This window comes from Oncorhynchus mykiss, chromosome 16 (assembly GCF_057628025.1).
Source record: "Oncorhynchus mykiss isolate SJ-2025 chromosome 16, ASM5762802v1, whole genome shotgun sequence".
Taxonomy (NCBI): Eukaryota; Metazoa; Chordata; class Actinopteri; order Salmoniformes; family Salmonidae; genus Oncorhynchus; species Oncorhynchus mykiss.
The window spans coordinates 71,075,937-71,093,989 of NC_143037.1; the positions used below are offsets into that span (position 1 = coordinate 71,075,937).

Below are 18,053 nucleotides of genomic sequence, written 5' to 3' on the forward strand. Positions count from 1 at the left end.
AAACAACAAAATGTGGCCTACTTTGTTTTAAAATCAATTTCGTTTTATTCAAATACTGTGTACAATACATGCATTGAACATTTACAGTGACAATGTAAAAACCACATCACATTAAAAACCTAATTGAATTTGAAATATTACAACCATTAATTTACAAAATAGATGTTACTAAATGCAGAAGTGGTGGCTTCGGGAATCTGTAGCCTTCCATTCAAGATATTATACGTCAAATACCTGAAACCACATGTCAGAGCAGAGCAAAACTGGGATCAGCAATCCAACACCAGAGCGAAGCCATAGATATGAATTGAAATGAGGGACATTATGCCGTCAATTTACGTAGTGATAAATGTTGCCGTCTCTAAAATGTCTGCAATCTCATGGGGACCAGTCAAAGACGGAGTCACTGTTTATTAGAGGAGTGGTTCTCAAAGCTCTCCTCAGGAACCCCCAGTAGATCCATGCTAGCACACCTGTTTAAACGTAGCAACGAATCATCAACATCTTAATTAGATGACTCAGGTGAGCAAGTTCAGGGCTACAGCAAAAATAGTGAAGCATCTAGGGGTACCCGGAGACAGGTTTGACAAACCCTTGCATGAGTGAACCAGCTGCTCATTGAAGTTGTATAGATGTCCATACCATAGAAATGTAAAATTCATTCTAATTCAAAGATCCATACTCTGGAGAAGAACATCAGTCCTCCTCACACCATACTGGTTGAAGGTAAGATGTGCAGGGCGGAGGTGATGACAGAGAGAGCAATTAGCAGGAGAGGCTGAACCGGAGCTTGAAGCTGCCCTGACGATTTAGTCTTCAGCTCCACCTCAATAGGGAAGTGGTCACTCACTTCCAGAACCTGAAATTTGGAGATCAGTTTATTATGTGTCATGACATCTATAACACCGGAAACAGACATAAAACAGGTGACTTTAGCATGTCTGTAATGTTACATTTTCTCCTGGGGCTTTTTTGAAGATGGATAGGAGTTTGAAAGGCTAAATGAAAATGGTGTTTGTAAAGAGGAAAAGGAAGTATTACCCTTTCCTTTGAGAGTTTATACTCATTGGCAATGTTGAAGACCTGAGCTGAATAAGGTTTGATGGTCTTCAGGAAGCGCTCTCCGTGTACCACAATCCTAAGAAAAACAAAATGTCCAATAGAGCTGAAGAGTAATATATTATTGGATCCATCAATACAGATCGTTTATAATCAAAAATGCCTTCATTTCAAAGAATATCATTTCAGTGAAACTCATTTTTTAAATTTCCACCCACCTGTCATAGGCACAGCTGGTAGTATCCCCAACAGTGGTGTCCACCTGGTCCCTGATCAACCAGAAAAATCCAGGTATTGAGAAAAGTCGGATGTTCGCCTTGTCCTGGCGGGTCATGTGCCCACAACCAGCATTGAAGGCTCCAAGGAACATCACGTTCTATGGTACAGAGTGGCATTACATTGGTGAGAGAAGTATGTTCCAAAAGTTAGAGACTCAGAATCATGTAGCATGACAGATAACAGTAACTGCATTCATCTTACCGACACACACACTATGAAAAATAAGAACCAAACAGGAAACACCAACAGGTAGTTGTCATGCCTCACCTCAGTATTCCACTTCATTTTGATTTCCTCAAAAACATCGTAGAGCTTGTCAATCTCCTTGATTGCATCAGAGGCCATAGTGTGCAGAGGGATCAGAGAAAAGTCTCCAATCACTGTTCAGAGGAAGATCATTGGAAGTTATCCAAACAGAAAACAATGAATTTCAAATTCTCATGAACTTAACTAACCTGTTTCCTTGGCTTGAAATCTAACAACAAAGGGGTCTCTGGAGAAAACAGCCGCGTTCCCCTCCTTTCTGTCAACGTACTGGTACTGAGCCGTCAACTCTACGGTTTCATTCCTGTGGAGAGCAGGTTACTTATAGCGCCATTCGTTTAGGATTAAAGTCAAGCAGGGCGACAACGTTTAACTAGCATGTCGGGCCGAGATTCATTAGGTTAGGACAGGGGAGGCGGCATATTCAGGATCTCAAATGAATGCAAGTTTACGTCACGAGAGTAGCATTTATAAATGAAGAGCTGTAATAGATGTAAACGAAAGCTTTGCTTACCTGTACAGATAGACGTATTGCTCCTGGTCCTGAGGTGTTCGCCCCAGAACTCCACTGGCAACATATTTATAGTGATAGGCATCATATCTAAGAAGAAATTAACAGAAAGAGGGTTGGTCCATAAATTAAGTGAAAACTTATCAAATGATTTTCTTTATAATCAAAATCACAATTTATTTAAAGTGCATTTAACAAAAGACGCAATACACTTTTATAGGAAACAATCAAGGAATACAAAACAATGTATATATGCATCACTGAACAATGCATGAGGAAGTTCCCTCAAATTGAAATCCAGACCTCTAAGCCAGTTCCACTGCTTTCCCCCTCCCCCACCAGGGACTGTTTTAGACCTGGGACACCAGGTGGGTGCAATTAGTCATCAGGAAGAACAGAAAACCCATCAGGCTCCGGAGCACGTAGGTTCAGATTGGAATACGCCTGAGGTAGAGTACTTGTTGCAGTCAGAGTTCAATGGATTCTCTTTCTATGGTAACAGTATCTAGATGCAACTGTACCTGTTGAGTGCTTCCACCAAAGCTTTCATGGCATTGCCCTGTGTGCCTTTAACCTCCTGAAGGAGACAGATGTCACAGCGAGACACAATCTGTGGACAATCAACCAACCAGATTAGAACAAGAATGTCTAACAATCACAGAAAGATACCTGAATTATTATAATAAAGTAATTGAGACTGATTTACCCAACAGTATGGAATTATAGTTAAAATGTTTGAGTTTAGTTCCTTCCTGGACCAGTCGTCATGAATAGCAACTGTATGTTTGTGTTAAGACGAGGCAGAGTCTCACCCTGGTCAGAGTGTGCATCACCCTGAAGTTGGCTGATTTGGCGTCGTCGAAGTTCTGGACATTGAAGGCACAGATCTTGAAGCTTGAACATAGCCCAAAAATACCAAGGAGAAGGAGACGGAGGAGGAGAGGAGAGTAGCAAGTCATGACTGAGCTGCTTGCTGTGAATGGAAAAGACAGGTGAGATTACTGGTCATGCAGGGTTTTGTTTTTACTACCACTGAACGATACATACACATAGTGCAGTCGGAAAGTATTCAGACCCCTTCTCCACATTGTTACAGCCTTATTCTAAAATTAATTATCTTCAATCTACACAAAATATCCCATAATGACAAAGCAAAAACTAGTTTAGATATTTTTGCAAATGTATTAAAAATAAAACATACCTTTACATTAGTATTTCAGACCCTTTGCTATGAGACTCAATTGAGCTCCGGTGCATCCTGTTTCCATTGATCATCCTTGAGACGTTTCCACAACTTGATTGGATTCCAACCTGTGGTAAATTCAATTCAGAGTTCCTCTGTGGAGATGGGAGAACCTTCCAGAATGACAACCATCTCTGCAGCACTCCAATCAAGCCTTTGTAGTAGAGTGGCCAGACGGTAGCCCCTCCATAGTAAAAGGCACATGACAGCCTGCTTGGAGTTTGTCAAAGGGCACCTAAAGACTCAGACCATAAGAAACAAGATTCTTGGCGTCACGTCTGGAGGAAACCTGGCACCATCCCTACTGTGGAGCATGGTGATGGCAGCATCATGCTGTGGAGATATTTTTCAGCGGCAGGGACTGGGAGACTAGTCAGGATCGAGGGAAAGATGAAGTACAGAGAGATCCTTGATGAAAACCTGCTCCAGAATGCTCAGAGCCTCAGACTGGGGCCAAGGTTCACTTTCCAACAGGACAATGACCCTAAGCACACAGCCAAGACAACACAGGAATGGCTTCGGGACAAGTCTCTGAAAGTCCTTGAGTGGCCCAGTCAGAGCCCGGACTTGAACCCAATCGAACATCGCTTGAGACCTGAAAATAGCTGTGTAGCGACACCCCACATCCAACCTGACAGAGCTTGAGAGGATCTGGAGAAAAGAACGAGAGAAACTCCAAATACAGGTGTACCAAGCTTGTAGCGTCATACCCAAGAAGATGCTGTAATCGCTGCCAAAGGTGTTTCAACAAACTACTGAGTAAAGGGTCTGACTACTTTTACATCAGTTTATTTTTGTTAAATTTGATATATTTTCTAAACCTGTTTTTGCTTTGTCATTATGGGGTTGTGTAGATTGATGGGGGGGAAACAATGTAATACATTTTAGCACAAGGCTGTAACGTAACAAAATGTGGAAAACATCAAGGGGTATGAATACTTTCCAAATGCACTGTACATGCGCACACATGCGTATGTGGACACCCCTTCAAATTATTGGATTCAGCCATACCCGTAGCTGACAGGTGTATAACATTTAGCACACAGCCATGCAAACTCCATAGACAAACATTTGCAGTAGAATGGCCTTCCTGAAAAGCTCTGTGACCTTCAATGTGGCATTTCTGCCCTGCTAGAGCTGCCCCGGTCAAGTCTAAGTGATGTTAGTGTGAAGTGGAAAAGTCTAGGAGAAACATCTCAGCCTGGAAGTGATAGGCCACACAAGCTCACAGAACGAGACCGCCAAGTGCTGGAGCGTGTAGCTCGGAAAAATCTGGCCTCGGTTGCAACACTCACTACATAGTTCCAAACTGCCTCTGGAAGCAACGTGAGCACAATAACTGTTCGTCGGGAGATTCATGAAATAGGTACAGAGAATTAAATAAAACCACACATTTTGCTTCATTCTAGCTAGATAGCGAGCTAGCCACCGGAGGACAACGAGATGTAACAATTCAAGTTGTTCCTGTCAATGACATATGATGAATGCGCTAGGATAGGATGCCAAATCCAAGCTGGCTTCCTTTTACTTTTTTTTTTTTTTTGGTGTGTCAGGACAATGCACACTTGCGCTTGCTCAGTTTAGCTCAAAGCTGATTAGCTAATTTAAACTGTTTTTGTCAAGTGAAGCAAAATGCTCGCTGGCTTCCCTTGCATTCAATGCTACCCCCCAAAAAGCATACTCTTTTTGGACCGGACAGCATCAGATATGGCCTACACAGAGAGACAGGGGCACGGTTTCTCTCACTGGGATGTTTTACTCCTGTGAGATACAGTCAGCATATTGCGAATTGAAAATTATGAAACAGATGAAATATACATAAAAATATATGGGGGGGGGGGGGGGGGGTCTGGCTTTCCCTTGGCCTCCATGAATATACCCCACTGCTCCTAGAAAGATATTGCCTTTGGCTGCACATATTTGGCACATCATTGCACAAGTTAGGCTACACATGTAATATTTTGAGAAATTACAGACAGTAGCATACAAGTGTGAAAATAGACTTAACATGAAATGTATTTCCATATGATAGGCCTATAAACTACTGTAGACTCTTAACCCACCTGTTGTGTTCATTTCATGTTAACTAATTCTGTGTTCCCAGTCCAAAATAACCGTCCCATTATAGCTGATTATAAATCCATAATAATACATATTAATCACCTAATGTTGTGTAAGATATTTTTAAATCAACTTAAGTTCTTGTGAACATTACAAGTTAAACTTCCATTTGCGATTTATGGCCTGTAGGCCTCACTGACCTGAGCTCATACAACTCATTTTTTTAGTTTAAATAAAGCATAATGTATTATTTTGACTATAAACAAATACTCAGATGACAGTGCTAATTATCACAGACTACTTTGTGTCAAAGTTTAACAAGGACTCTCCTCCTCACCAGCGTCATGATCAAGAGCCTCGCATACATACAGTACATCGTTTGGTCATTGTGGTGCCACAGAATGAATTGTGAGCAAGTCCTCAAAAAAACTTTATATTCCAGAGCTGCGAGAAAAGTTCTATATATTATTGAAACAGTGTTAGATTGTGAGAATGACAACAGGTGTGGTTTCCGTGGGGTTTTCCATGGAAGCCAAGGGGAGTAAGGTGTGTGTGCGTGCTCAAAACACACATGCCTCTGGGAGAGGAAGATCTGATGAATGTGCCTGAACTCAATTTTATACACTAATTGTAGTCTCACACATTAATTTCTAATGACCGGTCGACCGGGAACATCAAGGGTGTACAAAAATTAAACAAAACACCTAAAATGTAATAAATCATCTAAATGTATTTTGGTTAGTTAGATATAAGTCTGAGAATTCAACATTTGTCTAGAAAACATTCACACCAGCGGAAAAGTGATTAGATACAGAGACTCAAAAGAAGCAGACAAAACTCGGCGGCAGGTAGCGCGTTGGGCCTGTAACCGAAAGGTTGCTGGATCGAATCCCCGAGCTGACAAAATACAAAGTCTGTAGTTCTGCCCCTGAACAAGGCAGTTAACCCACTGTTCCCCGGTAGGCCGTCATTGTAAGTAATACTTTTTTCTTACCCGACTTGCGTAGTTAATCATTATATATATTTTTTAAAGCAGTTTCCTCCATGGTAGTTTGTAGGCAACAACAAAAGCATTGAAGCATAATTACATTTAGAAGCTTTTGGGGAGCAAGGTGAAGATACAATATTTGAACAGAAAGAGTGAATATCATTAGTCTACCTTGTTTGAAGAGAACTTGGTGAGTTCCAGGTACACGGTGTTGAATTAAACTAATCTTTAAACACCTTGACAAAAGTCCCGTCTGGCTGCGGCTGGGTGTAGGTCAGGTATCAGTTTTCACCACGCCTTTAACACATCTTCCTGTCAGGTGATGTCCCGATCCGCTTCCTTTTTTTGGTCTTGTAAAACTGGAATCTACCAGTATACCGAGTGCCCAGTAGGAGTAAAATGCTTATTTTTTAATATATATCTTTAATATATATATATATATATATATGTATGTAAGTATATGTATATTGAGTCTCTATTTTCCTACCCACATAAAGGATGAAATCAGTGGACAACAGGTCCAATTCAAATTACGTTTATTCAACATTCTGACTTGTAAAGGGACTGTTTGGAATTTGTGACCCTAAATGTTAGAGAAGAGCGAGGAAGGAGACTTCCACAGGGGGGGAAAAGTGTGAGCAAACTACACAGATTTGAGTCAGCCATGGCCACTTCTCAAATATCTTTAAATAAAAAATATAAACATGTAATTCTTACTTTACAAATTCTCAAATAATACTTCTTATATAAACACATATTTTCATGTGGGCGATCAATTAATTTGGGACTATTAGCCTAACTTACAATAAACACCAATAAAACATATTTGAGAAGTGGCTATGACACCAATCCACCCGACTGTCTAGTAAATCTCCAAAACTATTCAATTGTTCTATTGAGAACATTATAATTTTTCTCCTCAGTGGAAAGCAATCTGACAATGTAATAGTCTTTTCAGTGCTTTGTAGAAGGCACACATCTATAGATTAAACGTATTTCAAGCAGTTAATGAATCAAAATTGATCAAGCATCTCACCCAAACATTCAACTGTCTGCAATGTTATGTTTGCAAGTGTGATTATGGTACAGCTGATGCGTCTGTCTCTCTGCACGTTCCTCTGCCCAGGCATTGCTGACACAGGAGGAAAGCTTGGCATGGGCCCTCAAATCCTGAAAAGGTTCTACAACTGTACCATATCACACAGAGGGTTGTACGGACAGAGGGTTGAGCCCCCCCCCCCCCCCCCCCCCCCCCGGCATCCAGGACCAGACCCCAACCACCCAAGCCATAGACTATTTTCTCTGCTGCCATACAGCAAAAGGCACTGGTGCATCAAGTCTGACAACAACAGGCTCCTGAACAGCATCTATTCCCAAGCAATATAATAAATAGCTAACCTTGTATCTTTATTTACCTTTTATTTCAATATTTGTTTCTATGCACACTCACACTTACACTATCACTCCAACACACACCCACACACCCACTCCATCATCTGCTCACTCACACATAATATGCAAAAACATTTATAATGACTCTACACACCCACTCACATACAAGCTGCTGCTACTCTGGTTATCTTGTATGCTGTTGCCTAGTCCCCTTGTCCCTATACATATCTACCTCCATCACTTAACATGTAAATATGGTATTGGAAATTACTTTTTAAAATATTTCCTGTATATAGTATGCTTACTTACTTTGTGTATTTCTTATTCCTCGTGTTTTTTTCCAGTGATTATTGAATTGTGGCATTTTGAGTTTGCAAGAAAGGCATTTCACTGTACTTGTGCATGTGACATTAAATGAAACATTCCTGATCTTACAACGCCTGGAACGTTATTGTATGCATCACCTAACCATGCATGTCATATGTTCTGGCAATCCGTTGATGATGCGGCACGCCACCATTGGTTGCTGCATGCAACGTCTGAGCAGGGGATGCGACCTCTGATAGATCATCAAATAGAACATCTCTGGATGCACCCTGATTGATTGATTTAATTTATTTGGCCCTCTGAGCAGAGATTTCAGTTTCGGTGAATAAAGCTGTGGAGGTGCCCATGGGGCTGAAGATCAGAGGTGTCCGTTGAGAGAAAGTCAGGTTGAGGTTGCTATGGTCAGAGTAGTACAGAGAGTGTCGAGCAGTGAAGAGAGTGGGAGAGGAAGATGGGACACTGAGAGGATTCCTGTGAGTAGGCGTAGACTAATAGAGAGTGATGGAAAGAATATGTGCTTTCTGTAAGGTAGGTTTTTTGGCATTCATAGCTACAGTTGTCAATTGTACTGCAGAAATGGATCAAAAGTCACAGAAAATAGAGGTTGTGGTGACAGCAACAGAGAAAGGTTTTACTGCAGAACAGATGCAGGGGGTGTTGAGTGGCAGTGTTCTGTCCTCTCAGACCATTGGTCTGGAGCAGTACTTAAGTAAAAAATACTTGAAAGTACTACTTAAGTCGTTTTTTGGGGTATCTGTACTTTACTTTTACTTCACTACATTCCTAAAGAAAATAATGTACTTTTTATTCCATACATTTTCCCTGACACACAAGTACTTCTTACATTTTGACTGGAAAATTGTCAAATTTACACACTTATCAAGAGAACATCCCTGGTCATCCCTACTGCCTCTGATCAGGCGGACTCACGAAACACAAATGCTTTGTTTGTAAATTATGTCTGAGTGTTGGAGTGTCAATCCGTAAATACATTTTTATTTTTAAATGGCGTCGTCTGGTTTGCTTAATATAAGGAATTTGAAATGGTTTATACTTTTACTTTTGATACTTAACCCTTGTGTGGTGTTCAGGTCTGTGGGACCCATTTCCAATGTTTACTAAAATAAAAATGGTTTTGTGAAGAATATGTAAAAAAAAAAAAAACATTTTTAGTGAGTGCACACACTTGTGCACACTGTACACAATGTCTTGTGGGAAGCTACACAATGTTATTACAATACATTTTTTAAAATGCTGCATTTTATTATTTGACCCTGCTGGTCATCTATGAATGTTTGAACATCTTGAAGAACAATCTGGCCTTAAATGGCCATGTACTCTTATAATCTCCACCTGGCACAGCCTGAAGAGGACTGGCCACCCCTCAGAGCCTGGTTCCTCTCTAGGTATCTTCCTAGGGAGTATTTCTTCTCCACCGTGCTTCTACATCTGCATTGCTTGCTGTTTGTGGTTTTAGGCTGGGTTTTTGTATAGCACTTTGTGACATCTGCTGATATAGGGCTGCTGAGTGGCGCAGCGATCTAAAGCACTGCATCTCAGTGCTTGGTTCAACTCCCTGGTTCAAATCCAGGCTTTATCACAACTGGACCCTCCCATAAGGTGGCGCACAATTGGCCCAGTGTTGTCCTGGTGTAGGCCTTCATTGTCAATAAGAATTTGTTGTTAACTGACTTGCCTAGTTAAATAGAGAAAAATAATTAAATATAAAAAGGGCTTTATAAATAAATGTGATTGATAGGGTAAATAGTGTTTTGTTTTATTTTATTATTATAAAACGTTTTGTTTTATTATTTAGTTTATATATATTTATATATATATAGTTAAAAAAATATATAATTTTTAGAGAGGGCTAATGGTTGGCAAAGTCACTTTTTTACTTTTCCCCAATCTTGTAGTACCATATCACAAATCAAATAAATGTAGGTACAGTAGGTGGCGGTGAATCTACCTTCAATTGGATGCGATCCGCCAACACAATTCCGAAGAAGAAGACATTCAGGGCCGCATCCAGAGGTAAAGAGGTCGGACAGACTGTCCTAAATAAGTTTGGGAGAGAGACCGAAGCGGCACAATGCTGATGAAATAAGGTTGGGTGCTTTACGGATCCATCATAACAGTGAGTAAGAGTTACAACTCCATTAACTTAGCTACTTTTTTTTTTTTAGCTAGCTAAATAAATTCAAGTAACTAAGTAATTAGTAAATAGTTTTTCCTAGCTACTGTAGCATGCTGCCTCGTTGCTATAGCTACGTTAACAAGTTAATTAGTTAAATAAGATGATTTCACCTGCTAGCTAACGTTATCTATTTGTTAGCTTCGCTTAGCTACCTAGTTAGATGAAGTTAGGTAATCCTGTTTAGGTAGTCTTGCGAGCTAGCCAATCTATTTTGCATTTGTAACTAGCTAGCTTGTCTGCTACTGTAACTAGCTAGGTTTTCTTTCCCTTCTAGTTCAAGTCGTTGACAATACATTTTGCACGTTGGCGCTCTTGTCTTGGTTATATACATGTATGTTTTTAGTGATTTAAACTATCAGACAAACGCAATATTCAAAGAACCGTTAACTAGTTAGATAAAAAAAAGTAGCTATTGTCTTTTAAGAACCTCTACTCGAAGTGTCTGGTTTCGGATTTCTGTTATTCATAAACTACAATGTTTCCAGTCAAACGTTCTAGCTGGGGGTGTAACGTTAGTCACCTAGTTGACCTGAGCTGTTACCATACGAAATAATGATTTGATATTTACTATTATAAGATGACTTACACCTACATGGATTTCTTGTAGGTTGTACACTAAAACTTACCATCTGAAATCAAATGTAATGTCAAACTATTTCCTAGTGGTCTGATGGGATGGCTTCTAAGCTATTGGACAGACTGCGACGGACACTGTTCAAAGAAGGAGAAGTAGTTGCTAGGGAGTCAATTGATGTACCAGAGGACAGCTTCCCAGAGAGTTCTGAGTTAGAGGATGACACAGAGTGTCTCTCAGAGCGGCTTGGGGGAACACTCTGCTTTGATGGGGAGAGAGCCATGGAATCAGAAGACCCAGGTGGGGCCTCAGGACCAGACAGTGATTCAGACTTCCTTGGAGAGTCCGTAGAGGATGGATTCAGCAGCACAGGTAATGTAGATCTTTGCAGCAACTACAATAGGTGCCGTTACTCATTTCAGTGCCGGTACTGTTTTATATTTAGTTGCAGGAACTTTGCAATCCTTTTTGAGCTAATATTCTGAGGTGCAGGAATGAAAGCAGTAGAATATTTGAGGTTGCTGCTGAGCATCCACAACTGTGATTATGTATGGACAATGGTGTACTATTAGGCACAGTCAACTGAAACAGTCTGACCAGAATAACAATAGCATTCATTCCACGGTATCCTGTTTTCTTGAAACTGCTAATTTCCTTGAAGGTTTTTCAGTCTGATCGTTCTCAGTTTAGATGAGTGGTTTTAGGGCAGTCTGAGCTGATGTCTCTCATTGTTCCTCAGACACCAGCCCAGTGGGCCTGTCTCCTGGAGGCTCATCCCTGCTGACATGTCAGCTGCAGGAGAGCTGGAGGAGCTTACAGAGCTGCAGTGTGCCTGAGAAGCTGGTGTTTGAAGTGACTGATGCCAGTGTGGTGCCAGAGAGCTCCTCCAAGTATGTGGTAAGTGTGAAACAGCAGAGATGAAAGTCTATTCCCTGGCTAAGCCTGTGTGTGACATCTCTCCCTCTCCTCAGCTCTACACCATCCATGTAATCCAGTCTGGGATGTTTGACAAAACCCCGGCCGTCATCACCCGGCGATACACCGACTTCGAGCGTCTGCACAGCCGCCTTCGCCGTCGTCACGGGGACCACATGGAGCGTGTCTGTTTCCCCCGCAAGAGGCTGCGCAAGAACTTTGTGGCAGAGACCATCGCCAAGCGGAGCCGGGCGTTTGAGCAGTACCTGGCCCACATGCACTCGCTGGCTGAGCTGCGGCGTTCTGCCACCTTTCTGGAGTTCTTTTACCTGGGTGACCTGCAGGCTGGCCAGATGCTGATGCGTGTGGGCCGTTACCAGGAGGGCCTAGGCCCTCTGCTCAACGGCCTGAGGCTCCAGGAGAAGCTAGGCTGTGAGCAGCAGGGGATACAGCAGCCTCACCACCAGCAGCGCACCCACTGGCTCTTCACCCTGTTGGCCCTGGTGACCTGCTTCCAGGAGCTGGAGCAGCTGGGGGAGGCCCAGGAGTACTGTGACCGAGCCCTGAGGGACCTGGCCCCCTCACAGGAGGCCCTGCAGCAGCACCTCTTTCACCCACTGCTCATCCCTCTCCTCCAGACCAACGTCAGATTGTCGTGGAAGATCTCCAAGGATAAGCGGCGGTGGGAGGTGCTGCTACAGGAGATCCAGGACTCTGGGGCTGATGTAGGGAACCAGCCCAGCTTGAAGGAGTACCTGATGAAGGAAAACCTGGTGGAGAGCGAGGGAAACACTAAGGCCAAGGTCAAACGGGACGACACCACTTAAACCGAAGATAATGGTACTCCAGTTAGTTATGAGGAATGCACTTCATGTAGCCTTGCAATGAGGTATTTGGTCTCTTTTGACATGTATTTTCTACAGCAGTCTGGACTGTTAGCCATTCTAATATATACACTCAACTGACCAAGTCATACACAATAAGCAGAAAACAATCACATTGTATAGAATGTCTCTAAAGTTCCAAGTATTCACTTAGCTTTACCTTGTAAATTGAAAACACTAAAGTTATTTCAATCGTTATATTTATGATACAGCTGCTTTGTAGCAAATACTAATATTTTTATTAAACATTGTGTTTTTCCAGGTCAATATTTCAAGTACTGCTGCTTTTAAAAGCTTTTTATTTTAATTATGCCATTCAGAATCTTGATGTGAGTGGATGAATAACTTTTAGGATAAAAAGGATCACAGTTCATTTTGATAAGGGAACAGGGATTTTCAAAGGCACATTTTCCACTAACTAATTTTCTACCTGTTTACATTGTGGGTGTTATTTGCTTGTTTACACAGTAAAGAATTAAGGGAAAACAATACGATGTCTGAGCTCTCGACAAAGCACTCCTAAATCTGTCAAGGAATTTTAATCAACCTTAGGGAATTGTTAATAGCCCAGATTATTCAGAGAATGTGTTTTATTGATATGCTTCGAGTATGCAGTCTCTGTACCTTTTTAGATTTGAGTCAGTATAGACTCACATGAGGGAAACGCATGTTAGGCTACGTTGAGTTCCAATTCTCAGATTTGGTCCCCTTCATATGCCATAAGGGGGCGTGAGAGGGCACAGGGAGGGAGCCAATTCACAGCTGGAAGTGTGTGAGAATGTTTTAGACAAGAGGTATGATGGAACGGTGTATTTTTGCCACATTAACTGAAATAGGTCCTGTATTACAGAGCACAGTAACCATGTGATTTAAGTGCAAAAAAAAGGTACCTTCCTACTCTGTGAAAGAATAGGCTGTAGTTGTCGTACTTTAATTGCTTGAGTGACAATTCCAAACGAATGTAAACATGTTAGCCTAGATTAAAATACTAAGCACTTGCAACAATGCATTTCAAAGTGCCTGTCTCTTCTTGTTTTATATTGTGAACTCTAGCCTTAACTCTACTTATCCAAATCCTATTTTTCAGAGTACATCCTCAGTTATGACCTTTGTCTATGTATTAACTTTTTAATATTATTGGAATATATTTTGTTGAATAAATCTATCCTAAAAATGTAGTGAAGGCTTTTACTCTTTCCATTTGCATACTATTACTGGCATGTTGTATAGACAGACGTAAACACAGTTAAAATCAAAGACATTTTACTGATGTGCTTTCAGAAGATACCATTCAAGTTTCCATTTCTCTAAGAGGGGCCAATACAATGGAGACATTGACAAGTAGATGTATTCCAAACCAAATCTCTGCGTGCTTCAGACAAACATTTGGTGCTAGTCATGGACCTACTGTAGTAATCTGTACATCGTTACTCTATTTCTAATATAATGGATGGACGTGTTGCTTCCTGCTTTGCCGTAGTATCACTTTCCAATGTTGTCATCTGAGGTGTGTTTGCGACAGTGCAATGCCATTAATCAATTGCTCTGATTGCATGGACCAAGAACAGAGACTGATCATGTTCTTCTTTCTCCAGACATTACTGGAAGCGTTGAAACCCTTTTAAGGGGAGTTACAAATAACCCAACCTCAGTAACTCAGTCCTGTCAGCGTCAGTCACAACTAAAAACATTATGTTTAACATGTGATTGATGGCTGATCTTGGATAGTATCGATAGGCTTAGTGGACTCAGTCTTTTGGCAAAGCGTGGTGGCACAGTAAGACGGGACATCCATCAGGGTTTGTTGGACATCGGATGGTTTCCTCCAGCAACACTGGGGGACATGCTAGCAGCACCAGCTCCTCCTCCTGACTGGACATCCACAAAGCCCATCCGCTGCCGCCTCTTCCTCTGATCCGTCATCTACACAGGAAACAGTATGTCAGCCAGCCAGGCCAGGGGCATCCTCCTGGAAACACTAGCCTATATCATGAGGACATCAGTTAACCAAATTGTACTAATTCTACCATTTTTTTTTTTTCTCTCCAAAATAGATCAGCATCATAGGTATCTTCGTATTTTGTCATTATTATAGTATGCTACTTTCCCTTGATAAGAGATGTGAATAAGTGCATTGTATATTGTTCTGGAGCTGGCCAGCTCCTCAATGTCTCTGACAAGAGACTAGGGGCTAGATTCTATCCGTACTGCTGAAGAGCCGTGACATCGTTCGATTTGACATTTAAAAAGGTAATTTCCGATTGAGCCGACATGCAGCGTTTAAAACCGTAAATGAAGGCTTCGCGAACACGAGAACATTTACATTTTCAATCGCACTATAAAGTGGCTCTTCCGCAATACGGCTTGAATCTCGGCCTGTGTGTTATACCTGCTCTTTGAGCTCTGTTAGCTGTCCTGTGAGTTGGCTGACCACGTTCATAGTGGACGTCAGTCTGTCCTGCAGGTTCCTCATCTCGTTCTGGTCACCGTCTCCATCCGTCACCACAAGGGACATGGCCTGCATCCGGGGGAACCAGTCCAGGTTCTTACTCTGAGACAGACGGGGGGAGGACATGTAGAATCAGTGGCAGTGCTCTTCCCTAGCAACAGATGACCCCAATGCTACTTATAATAAGGATATGTTGTAAACTGGTTTCAGTGAGAGTTATTCTAGAGGTGGTTGTGTTAACCAATTAAAATAGAACTCAACCAGCTATTGCTGTACCTTTATCATGAGGGCCACATAACTCTCTGGTCCAGTGTAGTCCGTCTTGTTCTTCTCGCGAACGAGCACGATGAAATACAGGTAGTTCCAGATGTTGTGTTCCAACTTTATGTGCTCCTCAAAAGACACCGTTTTATTGTCAAACTTGTCCCTCTCCAGACCTGCAGGGAGTTTCGGGTTGAATGTTCAGATTGCATAACATGAGCTCATAATCACACCATGGTTATTATTATTATTTTTTCCTTTCACAAAAAATCTATTGGGTCTCACCACAGATGAAGCAGGTGGTCTTGAGGACCTCCTCTTTCTTCTGTTTCTCACTACGCAAGTCAGCGAAGGTGTCGATGATGACACCAAAGATCAAGTTGAGTACGATGATGATGACAATGAAGTAGAAGAGGAGATCGTAGATGACGCGGGCTGGGAACAGTGGCTCCTGCAAGGTACGCAATGATGTAAATTGTTCCAATGTAAATATGAATGTTGGCTTGTGGAACATTTTGTACTCTGCCATGAAGTGATACTGATGTATTGTAAGTAGGTTAATGTGTGTTGGTGGGTCTTCGTTCGTACGTTTTTGGAGGGCCTGCGCAGCACGTCTCCCACCCCGCCACCGTTCCTCAAGCCGTGGTTCAGCACGGTGACGATGCACATGAGCAGAGTGTCACAGGCCCGCTCCGAATTGTTCTCCTCTGCTAAACCGTAAAATTGTTTAGCTATGTACCACTCACACCAGACTTTTTAAAGCACATTTTTACCTATCATTCATCCAAAATGTGTTTTATTATTATTTAACTTTTATTTCCTATCCAAACCCATCATACGATGAGGTGACTTAACAATTAAAGGAGCAATAGATGACTTACTAAGTAGAGACAATAAAGAGACTAACCCTCGGGTTCAGCAGGGAGTCCTGCCTTGGCAGTGCAGCTGACTCCATCTCTACTGCAGGTGTTGAGGAAGTCTTGGGATGCCTCCTCATTGCCATGTCGCCCTGCAGAAGATGATCCCAAATTAAATCCCAACCCTACAGTATACCATACACTGAACATAAAGTACTTTTTTAGTTTTTGTAAAAAAAAAAACGGATTCAGCTTATCAACCAGCTAATTATTAGAATCAGGTGCGCTAGAGGAGGGTTGGAGTGAAAACCTACAGAAGGGTAGCTCTCCAGGAACAGGGTTGGAGTGAAAACCTACAGGAGGGTAGCTCTCCAGGAACAGGGTTGGAGTGAAAACCTACAGGAGGGTAGCTCTCCAGGAACAGGGTTGGAGTGAAAACCTACAGGAGGGTAGCTCTCCAGGAACAGGGTTGGAGTGAAAACCTACAGGAGGGTAGCTCTCCAGGAACAGGGTTGGAGTGAAAACCTACAGGAGGGTAGCTCTCCAGGAACAGGGTTGGAGTGAAAACCTACAGGAGGGTAGCTCTCCAGGAACAGGGTTGGAGTGAAAACCTACAGGAGGGTAGCTCTCCAGGAACAGGGTTGGAGTGAAAACCTACAGGAGGGTAGCTCTCCAGGAACAGGGTTGGAGTGAAAACCTACAGGACGGTAGCTCTCCAGGAACAGGGTTGGAGTGAAAACCTACAGGAGGGTAGCTCTCCAGGAACAGAGTTGGAGTGAAAACCTACAGGAGGGTAGCTCTCCAGGAACAGGGTTGGAGTGAAAACCTACAGGAGGGTAGCTCTCTAGGAACAGGGTTGGAGTGAAAACCTACAGGAGGGTAGCTCTCCAGGAACAGGGTTGGAGTGAAAACCTACAGGAGGGTAGCTCTCCAGGAACAGGGTTGGAGTGAAAACCTACAGGAGGGTAGCTCTCCACTAACAGGGTTGGAGTGAAAACCTACAGGAGGGTAGCTCTCCAGGAACCCTGCCATACACTGACCAATGTCCATACATGTTTGCTTTTTATCATATGTTATTGTACCGTCCATACGCTGACTGCTAGTAAAGGCTACCTGTCTGATGGTCCAGTAAGGTCATTAGCCTTGCTCAAGCCTTGGCGTGCCATAACGTATCATAGGAGCAGGAGCCTATATCTGGTTTCTATAGCATGAGGTACAAGTACACCCCAATTACTTTTCAAAACAAGTATTAAGAACCTTTTATTTGGGAAAAAACAAGTAGTTGAATATTGGAATGTACTTGCAAAAAACCGACTCAAATACACTGACACAAATACACTCCCATGAATTTAATCCAGGAATTTGAATGTACACTACATGACCAAAAGTATGTGGACACCTGCTCATCGAACATCTTATTCCAAAATCATGGTCATTAACATGGAGTTGGTCCCCCCCGTTGCTGCTATAACAGCCTCCACTCTCCTGGGAATGCTTTCCACTAGATGTTGGAACATTGACGTGGGGTCTTGCTTCCATTCAGCCACAAGAGCATTAGTGAGGTTGGGCGTTTCAATTCATCCCAAAGGTGTTCGATGGGGTTGAGGTCAGGGCTCTGTGCAGGCCAGTCAAGTTCTTCGGCACCGATCTAGACAAACCATTTCTTTATGGACCTCGCTTTGTGCACGGGGACATTGTGATGCTGATACAGGAAAGGGCCTATCCCTCTACAGCCCCAGATCATTATTCCTCCTCCACCAAACTTTACTGTTGGCACTATGCATTCGGGCAG

General features: G+C 42.3%; 3 protein-coding genes across 18 annotated transcripts in view; 1 reads left to right on the plus strand and 2 right to left on the minus strand.

Annotated features, from left to right (window-relative positions):
• Positions 1-21: 21 nt before the first annotated feature.
• On the minus strand, positions 22-6,726 carry LOC110492615 (deoxyribonuclease gamma). Its single transcript, XM_021567043.3, has 9 exons — positions 6,577-6,726; positions 2,926-3,086; positions 2,635-2,723; positions 2,117-2,203; positions 1,794-1,906; positions 1,606-1,718; positions 1,278-1,435; positions 1,042-1,138; positions 22-859 (listed from the first exon to the last, which is right to left on the minus strand). The coding sequence occupies exons 2-9, from the start codon at positions 3,070-3,072 to the stop codon at positions 707-709; spliced, it is 957 nt and encodes a 318-aa protein (XP_021422718.3). The 5' UTR covers positions 3,073-3,086; positions 6,577-6,726; the 3' UTR covers positions 22-706.
• Positions 6,727-10,090: 3,364 nt separating this feature from the next.
• On the plus strand, positions 10,091-13,872 carry LOC110492619 (sorting nexin-21). Of its 3 annotated transcripts, none has more exons than XM_021567047.3 (4): positions 10,091-10,261; positions 10,985-11,267; positions 11,635-11,792; positions 11,867-13,872. In XM_021567047.3, the coding sequence occupies exons 2-4, from the start codon at positions 10,997-10,999 to the stop codon at positions 12,635-12,637; spliced, it is 1,200 nt and encodes a 399-aa protein (XP_021422722.1). In that variant the 5' UTR covers positions 10,091-10,261; positions 10,985-10,996; the 3' UTR covers positions 12,638-13,872. The 3 variants fall into 3 exon arrangements, with proteins under 3 accessions (XP_021422722.1, XP_036803533.1, XP_090059970.1); XM_036947638.2 differs by having other exon boundaries at positions 10,119-10,261; positions 11,136-11,267; XM_090203844.1 differs by lacking the exons at positions 10,091-10,261; positions 10,985-11,267 and having other exon boundaries at positions 11,654-11,785.
• Positions 13,873-13,938: 66 nt separating this feature from the next.
• The window catches only part of LOC110492618 (inositol 1,4,5-trisphosphate-gated calcium channel ITPR3), a 60,287-nt gene continuing 56,172 nt past the window's right edge, over positions 13,939-18,053 (minus strand). For 4 of the 14 annotated variants that reach the window (XM_090203834.1, XM_090203830.1, XM_090203836.1 and 1 more), the window contains exons 53-58: positions 16,312-16,413; positions 15,993-16,111; positions 15,690-15,855; positions 15,420-15,580; positions 15,084-15,245; positions 13,939-14,617 (exon numbers count right to left, since the gene is read on the minus strand). In XM_090203834.1, coding sequence (XP_090059960.1) covers positions 14,489-14,617; positions 15,084-15,245; positions 15,420-15,580; positions 15,690-15,855; positions 15,993-16,111; positions 16,312-16,413 — 839 coding nt within the window. In that variant the 3' untranslated portion in view covers positions 13,939-14,488. Of the gene's footprint in view, positions 14,678-15,083; positions 15,246-15,419; positions 15,581-15,689; positions 15,856-15,992; positions 16,115-16,311; positions 16,414-18,053 lie in introns of all 14 variants that reach the window. The other 10 variants (XM_090203833.1, XM_090203829.1, XM_090203835.1 and 7 more) reach the window with 3 other exon arrangements.

What these genes read in the sequence shown, in the direction of transcription:
- LOC110492615 (XM_021567043.3), bottom strand. Translation starts at nt 3,072, where the DNA reads ATGACTTGCTACTCTCCTCTCCTCCTCCGTCTCCTTCTCCTTGGTATT. An exon ending in TTGGTGGAAGCACTCAACAG is followed by an intron (nt 2,204 to 2,634) that starts GTACAGTTGCAT and finishes ATTTCTTCTTAG; the next exon opens with ATATGATGCCTATCACTATA. An exon ending in CAATACGTCTATCTGTACAG is followed by an intron (nt 1,907 to 2,116) that starts GTAAGCAAAGCT and finishes TGCTCTCCACAG; the next exon opens with GAATGAAACCGTAGAGTTGA.
- LOC110492619 (XM_021567047.3), top strand. Translation starts at nt 10,997, where the DNA reads ATGGCTTCTAAGCTATTGGACAGACTGCGACGGACACTGTTCAAAGAA. An exon ending in GGATGGATTCAGCAGCACAG is followed by an intron (nt 11,268 to 11,634) that starts GTAATGTAGATC and finishes ATTGTTCCTCAG; the next exon opens with ACACCAGCCCAGTGGGCCTG. An exon ending in AGAGCTCCTCCAAGTATGTG is followed by an intron (nt 11,793 to 11,866) that starts GTAAGTGTGAAA and finishes CCCTCTCCTCAG; the next exon opens with CTCTACACCATCCATGTAAT.